Consider the following 15,888-nt stretch of genomic DNA (forward strand, 5'->3'; position numbering starts at 1 on the left):
ACTCAAAGGTTTTGGCTTCCACCATTTACTCTATGTGTATGTAAAAGAATTACATTACAATTTAAAGTGCCAGGCACCCTCTTTAGTTGGCCTTGGTAAATCACAATGTATATATTGGACAAAAGAGAAAAAGTTAGTCAACAACAGAACATTCTTGAAAATAACTTAAGACTAATCAATATTTTTGTATGAATTAAATAAATCAAATGGAAAAACAATGGAATACCACGAGTTGCTGCATCTAAATAATCTCTATCAGGCTTAGCTGGAGAACTTTCTGAAGCCTCAGTAACCAATCTTAATGATTTGTTATCTATTATCCTGTCAGAGTACACAGAAAGCTATATAAGGAAACTAGTGGAGCTAATACACGATAAGGATAACCATAAGAAAAAGAAAAATAGAAAAATAAAAATTTCAGGGGCAGGTACACAAACTACATTATTTTGATTACCTCAAATAGTTCAAAATCAAGGTAATATTCAAATGAAGTGCTTACACTAACATTGAATTGAAATGGAAACACCAATGTTGCATAGACTGTTTTAAATGAATGATGTATCCAACAGTCCAACACAAACACACATCAAAATCTGACACTCCACAGACACTTACGGACACTTCTACATATCATTTCCTTTTTTATCTCCTAGTTTATTTGACATAAATGAACAAATAATGTACAATATGAATGCCATTTTCATATCAAAAGTTACTTAGTAATAAAGCAACATTTTAGACCCTTTTGCAGGTATGTTAGAATTTAAAAATATGAGCTATTTTAATAGTATATACTTTCCATAGACATGTCCATGGGTCCATGTTTTCTCATCTTACAAAGTCAGTTGACATGTGTTGGATTCTGACTCGTGTCCCCTATCATGCAACACTGGGATTAACATAGGCATTAAAACGTTAACTGATTAAAGTAACTCCAGAAAAGAAGAAGAAGAAGAAGAAGAAGAAGAAGAAGTGTCTTGACATAGCAAAGCTCAATTTTATAGACCAAAGAACAACAATCATATAGACTATAGGGAACCAGCACGGTAGGCCACAGGAGGTTCCAGGCCCTCCCAGGCTGCACCCCTACTCTCTCTCATTAAGTTCAAGTAACTCTAATAGTAGTCAAAGCAGTGTCTTGCACTCTTGCTGATATATTCTTTCAATCATTTTCTTTTCTAAATCTCAATAAATTGATAAAAGAAATATCAATAGAAAGTTAATGATCACCAATACCCGCAATCATTTGTGGGCGTGAAATTTAAGAAAATGTTCTATCAATGAAAGAGAAGCTTACCCTAGTCCAAGAGGATCTATACATTCCATGCCACGAGCAAAAGACTGTAAACTGTTAAGCCCTTTCTGACCCAAGGTTGATACCTTCCTCTCCAAGCTTTGAGCTACTGGGACTGCTTTTGTTTCTCGCATCTCACGAACCCTACGGGCAAGCTGTCATAAAGGCAGTGGAATCAATATTTCATCCTTTGGCATGTATTATATATAGAAAACAAAAAATGGAAAGGTGGAGTGGGCTATAAAACACTAAAATGTGTAACAAAACCTCAGTAAATACAGAATATAAAGAGTAAAAAAATTTAATACCTAGAAGATGTCACTTCTGATCCCTACTGCTTGATCTTTTTTCCCCAAACTGGTAACTAATGTAGTTATAAAAGAATTTGCAAACCAACAATAATAGAACAAGAAGGTGAAGGAGCTAAAATAATAGAAGGTCATTATAACAAACCAACAAAAATTATGGAATCCCTCCTTGGCACGTTTACTATTCATTTGACCCCATCGACCATTAAGGGAAAGAGATAACACAATAACTACATCTTTATTGAAGCTTGGTTCAATCAAATATAGCTGCTTGTCAAAATAAAGTAAGTAATTCAACCTCCTTCCACCACAATCAATTTGGAGAGAAGTTACTTGAGAGAAAGCTAACATCTGAACTTGTCCAAAAGTTTAAAACCTCAGAATTGGCATATGAAAGAAATTCATCTTTCAGCACACATGCCACAATTTCTTGCTAACAAACCAAAAACCAAAGTTTACTCACACAGTCCTTGAAGATATTTTCCATTCCCCACAACTCTTTCATCACAAAATTATAGCCAGCCTTGAGGAAAAAGAAAAGAATACAAGAAATAAAACAAGAATTACAAGAACCAGTCCTTCCCAAAGTTGACTCTGTTTATCCCATTGAATTATCCAAATGCTAAAATGCAACCAATAAAGATAGGGGTGTTCATTATATGATCTAAACTGCAAAATTGCACCGAACCAAACCATAATTGGCAGTTTGGCCTTGAAACAGTTTGGTTTGGTTTGGGAATTTCTCAAACCGTAAACCATATTAAACCGAATTATTAATAATATATTTATTAATGTATATAATATATATAATGCATATGTTTAAACATATCTATGTATGTATTCATTTAACATTTCATACATTATTGTTGTTTGTTTCAATTTTTAACTTGTAATTTGATGCCCAAGGAGTTGTTTATGTCTGAGAAGTGTGAATGTAATTTATATAATAGTAATAAGTGACATTTGTTAATATTTCAATTTGATATTTGAATTACATTTGTTATTTATGTAGGTATGCATGCTATTTAGGCTTTCTAATTGGGTTAAGCCCAATAGAATGGCCCAAACCGTATTAGAAACCAGACCAAACCATACGGTTTGATTTCTATACTAAAACTGTTCAGTTTGATTTGAGGATTTCTCAAACCGTAACTTACTGGTTTGGTCTGAGATCTTCTCCAAACCGGACCATGAACAGCCCTATATAAAGAAGAACCCAGTAAAACAAAAACACATGGGAGTTCTCCACTCTCACTTGAAATAGTATTCCTCTCCTTTCAAAGTCCCCAATAGATGGCAAATGACCATAAATAAGCAATTAGGACTTTAGCTACTATAATGTCCTCCACTCTACTTCCCTTGTCACAACTACAGCAACTCCAATCCTTTCAAATCAACCAATAAACCATGAAGGGGCAGAGGAGGTTCCAAAGGTTTCACCCTCTATAACTACAGCCTTGTTCTAGTCAAGAAAGAATCAATCAACAAGGTTCCTGGAATACCTAGGCTCAATATCAGATTCCACCCAAAAGTGATATCGCATTTTAAATGATTTGAGATGCTAAAATCAGTTAATTGTCCTTACATTTACCTGATGTTGAAGGTCAATTGTAATTCAGTCAACCATCTCTTCACCCACTTGGCAACTACACCCAAGATCTGCTCCCACTTCTCAAGACTTCTTGATGTGATCTAGGCATCTCTCAGTGATATTTGTGAGTTATAGATATAGACTTGGTATGGTGAACCACTGTAAGATCTTAAGAATACTCTGAGTCCCTGACCATGACCATCAGTCTATGAACATTTAGAATGAGAAGAATTCCAAAGGCCTCAAAGATTTTTGTTTGATGAAGAAGGAAGTTTTATTAAGAGTGTTAGAGAATAAAACCTATTCAAAGACCTCGCTTAAAAGCTTAAGCTTTTAGGTTGAATAGATTTCTTGTCACCCCCATTATAATTAATTAAGTTTCAGCACAAGTTATGGGTGGGCCTGTGCTGTCCACATTTCAAGCCCAATGGGCTTTCTTGTGAGGGGGCATGTTAGAGAATAAAACCTATTCAAGGACCTCACTTAAAAGCTGAAACTTTTAGGTTGAATGGTTCTTTGAGAAAGAGAAAATAGGAAAATACGACCAAGTGGCAAGAAGTCATCAGAAAAAAGGAAACAGCATAGAGCTAAACTCCCTACTAAGGAGGGCCAGAAACAGAAAAGGCAAAAAAATGACAACACAGACATCAAAAACCACCATTTATACCAACACCACTGCCCTACCTCCCATCCAAAGAAAAGAAATTCTTCCAATATGGTTCATCTAGCCTCAACACCCTCCCAATAACCTCCCTTTTTTCTGAGTAGTAAAGGTAAATATTATTAAACAATATATCAAACTTGAGGTTACAAATGTGTGGGTTGAAGGGTTGAGAGATCCATCACATGGACGCCCAAAAATTGCGGAATAAGGGGCGAATTTCAAAAATTTTTCTCTCCCTTCAACTGGAAATCACATTCCCTATTTAGAAAATCACATTTTCAAGGATAAATCTTGAACCTTAAACTGAACCAGATCTGAACCAAAAGGAATGGGAGAGAATAATACCTGATACAGAGAAGCAATATCTCCCAACGAAGGTGTTCACGCCCAAGGAAGGATCCAAAGACTGCTCCCACTGAAGATGGCACAGTGCAGGATGGAGCAGAATCAGCAGTGTTCTTCCCCAAGAACTCTGTCCTTCGCAAGAAACAGCAGGATGGAACGTGAGCACAGTTTCCTTTTCAATCCTTTCTCAAAGAATTGATGTCAAGATCCAATCTTGACTTCTCCCACAATTGGAGATCGAACTGGCAAACAGGGCGGCAAGAGCAGGGAGGCGGCAAGAGAGTATTCGCAGGGTGCAGAATTCTCTCTTCTTGATTTCAGCACTAAAGAGGATTTGATGTATTTCTTGTTCTCTCAAGGCTGCCGCCCCCTCCTTCCTTTTGTTAACTTGAAAAGATCAGCTCCTAATCCCATTAGGAGGTGCTTATCCAAATCATATTTGGATCAGCCTTCTCTTCTAGTGATAAGGATAAACCCTTATCTTATCTGCAGATTAGATTAGCTTTATCCTAATCTTATTAGGAGGTTTCTAGATCTGAATCACATTCAGATCTGGACTCTCTGAGTGGATAGGATAAAGACCCTATCATAACTGCTAATCCATCTCAGAATTCGCCCCTTTAATTAACTAAATTAATAGCCCAGTTCAAAATGGGCTTTAGGCCCATTAAGCTTATGTGCTCACTTAACCTTCCTAACTGCTGCCCAGTTGGGCTTCCTTGTATGGCGTGGGACCCAAGCATTGATCTACACATCAGCCACATGGGTTCGGCCCAGCCTTTGTTACAAGGCCTGGTCGAATACACTATTAAGATAGTGCACCCCCTGAAACCCATCGAATGGGCTCTATGGGCCCAACACTTACCCTAAGTGGTCCCTGGGCCAAGCCACCTTGTAACACCCAGGGACTGTGGGCAGATGCAAGATTAGCCCATCAGGTATTATCCTCAATGGTCTTACACTTAACCTCTCAGCCCATAATGATCATACACTGCCCGACAAGAGAGGACATCTCCCTCGGCTGCAAGGAACAGTGTTGCACTCTCCACTTATATGGATCCCGGGAATTAAAACCCTTTTGCAAACATTTTAGAAACCATAATATATATACTTTTATATCTCATATAAAATATACTTTGCAAAACAAATCTCAACGGTTGAAATCAGCTGCCGGCAGTCTTGGTTTCCAACAGTGAGAGTGCATCCCCGATCATTACCTTTGTCCGACAAAGGGGCCGATCATGTCACTATGATCACCCACTCAGATGAATTCTCGGATTGTCCCAACATACCCAGGTTTTGACCCCCGCTAAGGATCTCACTGATTGGTACATCAAAGACAGCCCGATCCGACACCTAGTGCAGTATCATAATCGAGTCTAGGGGTCGGGTGTAACTTTCCAGTTTTGCCCATCAATCTCCAAGGTCCAGGGCAATACTGGAAATCTGGTCCAGTTCAAAGATTCAATTAATCCCACACTGTATGTGCCTAGGGTCTCACCCCGGTAGGTGAGACAAGCCACCCCAACCGACTTGGTGGCACCACAGTGTCAGCCTTGTCAGGATAGGTCTCCCCAGACCGACCCACTGGCTGTGAACATTCTAAACTAACACGAGTCTCAATAAGTGTCCAGTTTAAGGGTATTACACAGAAACATACCAAGGGAACTTGAATCAAATATGTACTTTTATTCATTTACAATAAACTCATAAAGTACATCAATTTTGATTGAAGCTAAGGGCATACAAAACTGTCTAACATGGGTAAGTTACCCACACCCATAGAGATAATCAAATACAACTAGACACTTCAGTCCCCATACCCAGCCTTACAATTTAGCCCAAAATAACTGCTGCCTATTTGCCCCCTGTTTAGCTAAAGAATCTGCAATGCCATTTGCAGTTCTTCTCACCCATTTAAAAGTAACATTTAATTCCCTTGTTAAGCTTTCAATTTCCCTGATCCTGTGCCATTAAACCCAAGGAATTTGCCTGTGAAATTGTGTCCAGGAAATTACCACCTGAGAGTTCCCTTCCACTTATAGCAACTGAAACCCAAACTGCTTTGCAAGTTTCAGCCCTTGAAGTAGAGCCAATAATTATGCTGTTGCTGTCAGTGGATCTCCTCTTTTTTTCAGATCAATAACAAATAGCTTCATTGAATTTCAATTAAAAAGAGAATACATACAATCAGAGGGAGGTAAACTGTCTTAACTCCCCCACAAGCAAAGTAAAAAAACAGAATTAGAAATAAGACCAAAACAAAGAATCTCCATTCACCCCTTGCTTAGCTAGCCACTCAGCAAAGGAATTAGCAGATCTCTTCACCCAGCTATATTTTATCTCAATATCCTTAGCCAGCCATTTTAACTTTTTCCTTTCATTGCTGTAGTTCCACAATTCAGGCTTATCTTCCTTTAACCATCTTGCCACCACCTCCAAATCACCTTCAGTAATCAGCCTCCTAATGTTCAAGTCCCTTGCTCTTTGGATTCCCTCATTGGCCGCATATATCTCGGCCCTGAGAGAGTCACCCTCTCCAATTGGGCCAGAGAACAAAGCTAAAGCATTCCCTTCCTCATTTCTGAAGACACCCCCAATACCTGACTTCCCTGGATTCCCAATGCTACTGCCATCAAAATTCAGTTTTATGAAACTAGTGGGAGGAGAGATCCAAGGGCTTGTGACCCTCTTAATCTGGGCAGAATTTGCTATTCCTTTACAGTTTCTCAGCAGATCATCAAGGTAAAGTCTGTGAATAGGTCCAAGGATTTCATCTGTTCATCTCCAGTCCTCTTCTAAAACACTCCTCCAGATTATTGTGACTATGTGAGACAACTATTTCTGGAAGAAAGATGTTATGATGAACGAATGGCAAGATGGGAAGTAATCAGTTTGGGAAGAAAGGAACAATAGGATCTTTAAAGAAGTGGAGAAATCCAAGGAGGAAATTGTAGAAAGGATAATCATTATGACTGTTCAATGGTTGAAAACTTTGGATTTGTTTAAAGACTTCTCAGCTGAAGACATTTATAGGAATTGGGAAGTGGTGGCATCTACAACTTCCATAAAACCTACTGTACAGGAATTGTGGTCCCCACCAACACAACAAAGAGTGAAACCGAACTTCGATGGGAGTTCTAGAGGTAACTCGGGCCCTTCAGGTATAGGAGTATTCAGAGATGAAAATGGCAGAATTGTGGCTATGTTTTCAGGACCAATAGGAGTTTAGGAATCATTGAGAGCAGAGGTGATGGCCTTGCTTCAAGGTGTAAGATATTCCAAACAGTTGGGGTTACACCAAATTGGGATAGAGGGAGACTCTAAATTGTTGATTGAGTGGCTGCAATCGGGTAAGTTGGGAGCCTGGATTTATAGACAGCCCATAAGGGAAATCCTCAACACAACAAGGGAGATCGGTGCATGCTTCAAATGGACAAGGAGATCAGCTAATGATTTAGCCAACACGTTGGCTAAACAAAGGACTGTGAGGGAGAGAATGTTCTAGGCAGTTTTGTAAGAAAGATTATTGGGGGCTCAACACCTGTTTAGGGGTTGACAGCTGTACTTAACTCTAGAAAGCTATTTTTAAGTTGTAATAATGAAGTTACTGTTTCCAATCAAAAAAAATGGCAATGGGAAAGAACAAAACTAGAATGAGTATATCCATGGAAAATTTCAAGTATCTCCAATAGAATGATTGAATAAGGGAAAATAGACTACGTATTTTTTGTAGTACACGAGGATGGAGGATTTCGCATCAGCAAGAAGATGGAGAAGAACCCTTGGGGAGCTTCTAGGAGTGTAGTAACCTTGTGGAATGAAGATTCAATGGAGTGTGTAGAGGAACTGACAGGCAAATTCTCTGTCTTTGTTAAACTGAGAAGTGTGGCCGATAATTTCATGTGGATATTGACAAATGTCTACCGGTCAAATTCATATAGGGAGAGGAATGAGTTTTGGGAAGAATTCGCAGACACAAGAGGTCTATGGCAAGGCCCGTAGTGCATGGGCAGGGACTTTAATGTCATCAGATTTACTGAAGAATCCAACAACCCAAGACAACGAATTACTACAAGCATGAGGAATTTTAATGGTTTCATTGAAGCGTTCGAGCTTAAAGAAGTTGGATTGGGGCAGATTAGATACACCTGGTCAAACTGCCAAGAGAACCCCATTTGTTCAAGATTGGACAGATTTCTAGTCTCTTCAGTTTGGGAGGGTTTGACGGGTAGAGTATTGCCTAGACTCACTTCATATCACTGGCCAATTTGTATTGGGAAGAGGCTAAATGAAGGAGGTCCAACACCCTTTAGATTCATGAATATGTGGCAAACTTCAACAGAGTTTTTGAAGAAAGCCAAAGAATGGTGGGAAAGGGATACTGCAGAGGATGTGTGGGAAGGGTTAAAATTCCATAAAAAAATAAAATAAAAAGATCTTAGAGCAAAGATCAAAGATTGGAATCTCAAGCATTTTGGGAGAATTGAGGAGATTGTTAAGAAAGAAGGATTAGGTCAATTTGAGGGGGGGGGGGAGCAAAAGAGGTTTCAAATGAAAAAGGAATTGGAGATCACTTTATTAAGGGAGGAGATATCTTGGAGGCAAAAATCTAGAGCAAAATGAATTAAGGGGAATGGGAACACCAGTTATTTCCATAAGCTTGCAAATGGAAGGAAGAAAAAGAACTTCATCTCTATGTTGGAGTTAGAAGGTGCAAGAATCACTAACCAAGAAGAGATTGCAAGGGCCTTTGTGGACTACTTTAAATCAATCTATAAAAGGCCAGTTCTGGAGAAATGGAGGCTAGAAGGTTTGGATTGGCCATTGTTAGGGAGTGTTTTATGATGCGAATTAGAGAGAAATTTTGAAGAAGAGGAGGTTAAGGAAGTTGTTTTCTTTATGGACCGCTCTAAGGCCCTGGGCCTAGATGGTTACAATATGGCTTTTTACCAAGATTGTTGGGAGTGGCTAAAAAAGACCTCATGAGAGTTTTTAAGGAGTTCTACAATGATTTAAAAGGTGTGCCTAGGCGCACAGGCAAGGCGCATTTTAGGGTAGGTGCCTCACCCAAGTCCTAGGAGAAGCCCTTTCAAAAGGCGCACTTGCATCTCAGCCTAGGTGTGCGCCTTTTGAAAATTTGACACTTTTTTGCTTTTTTTGAACCTAGAGGTTAGACCGGGACCAAAGCGAAGTAGAACCCCCCCCCCTATTTGATAATGTTGTTCATTCATTCATCCTAATAAAATATCTTCTTAAAAAGCAATTAAAATTATAAAATCATTATTTTCTGTGTGAGAATTAAGAATTTAAGACCCTAACATAGACTTGTTTGGGCTTGCCTCAAGGGGCGTTGGCACAAAGGCAACTCGTAGAATCAGGAATGTAATATGTTTTCATCACATTAGCTACTTGAAGTAATGCAATTTAGAAAAAAAGAGATTGTGAGTTTTACATGCATGAAAATGTTTTATATGTTTGATTTTATTTTTAAATTCTCGTTTGAATATGCTTTACATGTTATGTTTATCTATTTTAATTTTAGATAATAAGTTTTTTAAAACATTTATTTTAAATTTTAAGTTTCTATTTTTTATTAATATCATGTTTAATATTTTTTTGGTTTTTTTGCTTTTTTTTATTTTTTTGGCATTTTTTAATTTTTTAACATTTTTTTTTATTTTTTAGCATTTATATTTTTGCGCCTTGCGCTTTTAAAACTTCTGCTACAGAGGATGTATCAATTGGGGAGTAAATGCTACTTTTATTGCTTTCTTTCCTAAAAAAGTGGATGCATGCCACCCAGGGACTTTAGGCCAATTAGTTTGGTGACAAGTCAATACAAGATTTTAGCCAAAGTCCTGTCCCTTTGCTTGAAAAAGGCCTTCCCATCGATTATCTCTCACTTCCAAGGGGCCTTCATTCAAGAAAGGAAAAGTGCGGATCAAATACTTATTGCAAATGAGTGTGTGGAGGATTTTAGAAAATCCAGGAAGAAAAGGGATTGTGTGCAAATTGAATCTGGAAAAAAGCCTATGATTGTGTGGACTAGGAGATTTTGATAGAAGTGCTGGAGAAATGTGGGATTGGAAGTAGATGGGGCAAATGGATAAAGGTTGCTTACAATCTTGCCAGTTTTCAATTGTGCTAAATGGGGTAGTCAGAGATCTTTTTAGGCTCTAAGGGGTATAAGGCAAGGAGATTCGCTGTCACCTTTTCTCTATACCCTTCCCTCATACCACTCCTCCACTCTGAATCTGTCTTCAAAATACCCTCTTTGCCTCTGCCAAAGATAAAAGATTTCAGGAAATGATGTCCACCATGACACCTAGATCATCCCCCTCCAAGGACATTTTTTATGAGGTCATCACAAGGGTTGCTCATTCAGTCTCAACAATTGATTATTTCATAGGCATCCAAATGGTGTCCACAGTGAAAGATTGTTTCCTCATATCCGTGTCCTCTTCACTGCGTTTGCAGATAGTCTGGTCTTGGCCACCTTCTGTTCCAAGTACCAATTAAACTAAATTTTTTGTAATTGCTGAGTTGGGAACCCTGGCTCTCCTGACATAGTGATTTCACCAGCAACTGTTCTAAGTTTCTAAGATTTTCATCTATGCATTTTTTTTATAAATGATTAATACTTTATTGATATAAAGAGCTTAAATCAGTACAAGCATCCCTTTGAGAGGCACGAGTTGCAACCTCCCCCAAATTTAAAACAAAAGAAACAGATTAAAAGCAAATTACAGCTGAGCCCAATATAAAGTATCCCTGTTTGTCCCTTGTTTAGCAAGACAATCAACCAAAGAATTTGCTGATCATCTGCCCCAGTGTACTCTTACATTCACGCCCCTCATATACCATTTAAATTTTTGAATTTCATCTCTGTACTACAAAGGAACAGAATCCAAGTTTTGTAGCCATCCCATCACCACCTTGTAATCTCCTTCTATTATCAAATTTACTAGGCTAAGTTGGTGAGCAATCTGAATTCCTTGCAATGTAGCAAACAATTCCTTGTAATGCATAGATTTTTCATCTATGCATTTTCTGGGCTTGTGATTATCAGAAGCTTCATCGGGGCAGAGATTTAACTGTTATCTAGAACCACAACCTTTCTTTTACCCGTTTCTGAGGAATGCTAGATGAGGGAATTCAGTTATTGTGATAGGGTGATTTTAGCAGGTCAACTATAGGCCTGTGAAAACTCCACACTTCATCAGAAAAAAGCCAGAGTTATCACATTTAGATTTGACAGGTAGTTCTACTGGACACAGAAGCCATGTAATGCCAACAGATTTGCCAAGAGTGGAACTTCTAGCCTTCACAGTATGGTATGACTGCCTCCTTATGCAATTTCCTCTTCATCAATTGCTTTAAAACATTATGCTCATTTTCTTTTTTCTTTTTTTTTTTTTTTGAAGATAAATAAAGAAAAAATTATTGCTAAAATGAAAACAGTACAATATAACTAGGTGACAAGATGCCACCCCCACCAGAATACAAATGAAACATTGCAAGATCACAACAAAACAAAAACAACACTTCAGGAACAAAAACAGACATCAGCATTCTTTTAATGAATTCAGAGAAGTCCAGAAATCAGCACCAAAATCTTTTTTCTTCATCCCTTGAAACTCTGGAAGCAGCAGTGCCCATCCAATAGCTGTCAAACTGATAACAGCCACCACCTCTTCCATACTTTTCTTTTTCTCCTCGAAGATTCTTCTGTTTCTTTCCTTCCAGATCTCCCAGCAAACGACAAAGGGAATACAGGTCTACAAAATCTTGGTTTTAACACCACCTCGGATTCTTGGCCAACAACTAAAAATTTCAGCTGTATCTGCCATATAGCTCCTGTCCACCTTGAACAACTTGAAGAAATAGGACCAAACTGAATATGTAAAGCTGCAATGAAGCATTAAGTGAGAAACATCTTCCTCTCCAGCAAAGCACAGCACACACCTACTTGGAAACTGAAGACCTCTGAGTTTTAGGTTATCCTGGGTTAGAATGCAGCCTCTCACAATCAACCAAGCAAATGCTTCAGCCCTTGGTGGCACTGGTTTCCCCCAAACACCCCTAACTGGATCAGCCTCCACCTGATTTCTGATCAAAGCCGAGTACATTGATTTGACTGTAAACTTCCCATCCTTACATTCTTTCCATAATCTGACATCTGCAACTGAGGGATTGATCTCCAATGCCTGAAGTTTTGCCAACAACTCCAAACACTCTACCTCCCAATCAAAAAGGGGTCTTCTAAGATTTGGATTCCAAACCACAGCACCATTAACTACTTTATAGCACTCTGAAATAGGTAATCCTTTCTTGCTCAGATTGTATAACCTTGGGCATATTTCACAGAATTTCCCAACCCCCAACCAGTCATCTTCCCAAAACCTTATACTCGACCCACCCCCCACTTTCCATGTATAGAAAGGGATCATCAAAGAGTTGAAACGCATGATTCCTTTCCAAACACCAACTCCATACGAGTGTTTCACCTCCCTTGAATCCCACCCAAAGTTCACCACCCCATACTTACAAGCCACCACTCTCCTCCAAAGGGCCTCCCTTTCTCTTCCAAACCGACTTCCCCAATAAAGCTTTGTTGAACATGTTCATTTTCTGTCATTGTCATTTCTTAATTGTTATACTAATTTTCTGTTCTTAATTTCTATTAATATTAGGATGCTTTGTTCTGTTATACAAATTTATGAAATTTGTTAATTGTGAATTTGTTGCTTGTGAATTACCTAGTAAGAACTAGAATGCAATGATTAATGGTTGATAAGCTCTTCTTGTCTGTTTTTTTTTTCTTTTTGGTTACAACCATTCATTGTATCTGTTTCTAGAAAGCCTCAAAAGTATTTTGCTTGGAAATTTGTTAAGAAAAGCTCCCCACTTTTGTATTTATTTTATATCATCTTTAATTGTTTATGAATAAAGAAAATATTGTCAGGAGGCTTATGCCTCTTGCATTCTGGCTTATGCATCACATTTCTGCATTTTAAAAACACTGTTTACTCCTTACTTCTGGTTAACATGGGCATTGTCTTAGGGGTGTCTCTTGTTTTTTGATCTTACAAAAGTTTTCCTCCATGGATATCCAAAAGAAAAAGCAAATATGACTAATAAAACCCAGATGAATACAAGGCAACTTTTGTAGCCTCTAATTTGCAAAACACTATTTACTTATGCTGCATACAAGTATAAGCTAACCAACATAAAAGAAAATCAAGGGTCCCCTTGACCTCTATTGTTTTGTCCCACGTATATTTTTCCAGGTCAAAGATAAACCTGTGGTTTGTAAGTTTTGAGCAAACTACTCCGAATTCCCAACTGTGTTTATAGTTTACCTCAAGTTAGAAGAGGATAACAACTAACTAGGGGTGTTCGTTAAATGGTCTAGACTGTGAAACCACACCAAACCAAATCCTTATTAGAAGTTTAGTCTGGTTTGGACTTAAAATGGTTTGGTTTGGTCTGAGAATTCCTCAAACCGTAATATTTTGGTTTGGTTTCATTTTCTAAATTTTAGAAACAAGACCAAACTGTAAACCGTATTAAACCAAATTATTAAGGATATATTTATTTATTAATGTATATAGTATATAACAATATGTTTAAACATATGCATGTACGATTGTATGTATTCATTTAACATTTCATACATTATTGATGTTTGTTTCAATTTTTTAACTTGTAATTTGATGCCCAATGAGCTGTGTATGTTTGAGAAAGTGTAAATGTAATTTATATATAAGTGACATTAGTTAACACTTCAATTTGATATTTGAATTATATTTGTTATTCATGTAGGTATGCATGTTATTTGTGCTTTCTAACTTGGTTAAGCCCAATAAAATGGTTCAAACCGTACTATAAACTGGACAAAACATAGAATGGTTTGGTTTCTATACTAAAATGATTTGATTTGGTTTGAGAATTTCTCAAACCGTAATTTACTGGATTGGTCTGAGATCTCCTCCAAACCGAACCAAACTGGACCCTGAACACCCCTACAACTAACGAAATGACAAGTCCAGTAGTCTAAACAAACTTCAGATGCTTTTATTTTATCCACCTCATTGTTCTTTCACTTCTACCTTTATTCATCACCCTGTAGTTTTCTCATCTTAATCAAATCTCAAGTAGTGGGAATAGAGAAGATGAATATAAAGCATCCCAATATGTTGTGGAACGCGTCATCAACATGCTAATAATTGAACTTCAAGTTTTTTAATATTCTAACAAGATGATGGAAAATTTTCAAGTAACCCAAAGCTCATACAGTCCTACCTTCTAGGCTTCTACATGTAAGAAGCACTTGAAGTTTAAAAATTCGCCCTGAACTAACTATTATAGTATTATTCTAGGCTTCTACATGTAAGGAGCACTCGAATTAGCAGTGAATAGCCAGTGTTTTATGATTATCTGCAAAACGCCCGTATCAGTGGAAAATTTTAAGTTTCGAAAATTAAAGCGAGAATCAATAACTTCACAGATTGAAAATTTAGTTCCATTCGAATCGTGAAATTAAGAAAACTAAACAATGGGAAATTATCACTTACCTCGGCCTCATCAACGTGCTTCCAACAAGTCGGTTCTTCTCCGTCCCAACCCCGATCACCAGTATCATCTCTCCCTCCTCTTCCACCACCGCCGGCACCCCGATTCTTAGTACCAAAAGCACGACCTTTAGAAGAATCCTCGTCTTCAGATGAAATACTGAGCAATTCAACCTCAGAATCATCATCGTCATCGGCAGCTCGACGAGATTTCTGCATCTGAGCAGGTTTTACGCTAGGGTTTTTCGGCGCAGAACCCTTATGAGGAGGTGGAGGTGGTTGAACAAGATTAACGACTGGCTTCGAAGTCTTCGAAGCTTGGGTTTTCTGGTAATTGAGATCTCTCTGGGCTTGCTCTTGCAAAGCGATCTGCAGAAGCTCGTCCTCGCTGTCGCTTGACATTTCAATTGCTTTATCTCTCTTCTGTTACTTCTCTGGATCTGTCTATGAACAGTGATTACAAATTTGCCTTTTTCCCTTCCTCTTTGTGGATACAGTGTGAAACGAGCAAGGTGATGAAATGAAATGATGAGTGATGAATACGGAAAAGTCTGAGGTTTGAGACAGGGAGCGTGTTTTTTTCCCCTCTTCTTGCTGGCTTTACTTATCTGTCGTAATGCTTGTGTACGATCGTACGGCTATAATTTTCCAATCTTTGGAATGCCTCTCAATGTGTATCGTGTGCCCTTGGATATGAATCTTTGTTGTTTTTTTTGTTATCGTGTCAGATGCCGTTCGTTGTTATATGAATAAAATCTTATGGTCACGAAGGATTTAAATGTTGATCTTTGGCAACAGATTATCATCTTCCTCTTTTCATTTTTGTGCAACGGCAGTTAGTCATGAATTATTAATTATTTGCACGGGGCATGTTGATACACTTTAGAAATAGCCACCTGTACAGTCGATATAGGTCTGTTTTTCTGCAAAAATTCAATGGATAAAATTTACTGACTTGACCGTGGTCTACGCGTCTAGCATTCTTTCTATTGTCATAGGAGTGCAAATGAATCGATTAGATATTGGGATATAGGTAGATCGAAGGTTTAGTGAAAAGGTAATTTAAGAAACTTATTGGATAACCTATCAAAAAAAAAGGTAAATCTCTT

At 38.0% G+C, this 15,888-nt stretch overlaps 1 protein-coding gene across 1 annotated transcript in view; it reads right to left on the minus strand.

Moving 5' to 3' along the window:
• LOC148851609 (exocyst complex component SEC5A-like) overlaps positions 1-15,353 on the minus strand; it is a 68,172-nt gene extending 52,819 nt beyond the window's left edge. The window contains exons 1-3 of the mRNA XM_088945535.1: positions 14,783-15,353; positions 1,298-1,449; positions 227-321 (exon numbers count right to left, since the gene is read on the minus strand). Of these exons, the coding sequence (XP_088801661.1) occupies positions 227-321; positions 1,298-1,449; positions 14,783-15,181 (646 nt within the window). The 5' untranslated portion in view covers positions 15,182-15,353. The remainder of the gene's footprint in view (positions 1-226; positions 322-1,297; positions 1,450-14,782) is intronic.
• Between the last annotated feature and the right edge of the window lie 535 nt (positions 15,354-15,888).

This window comes from Nelumbo lutea, chromosome 5, assembly GCF_056320005.1.
Source record: "Nelumbo lutea isolate HS-2025 chromosome 5, American lotus-T2T, whole genome shotgun sequence".
NCBI classification, from domain to species: domain Eukaryota; kingdom Viridiplantae; phylum Streptophyta; class Magnoliopsida; order Proteales; family Nelumbonaceae; genus Nelumbo; species Nelumbo lutea.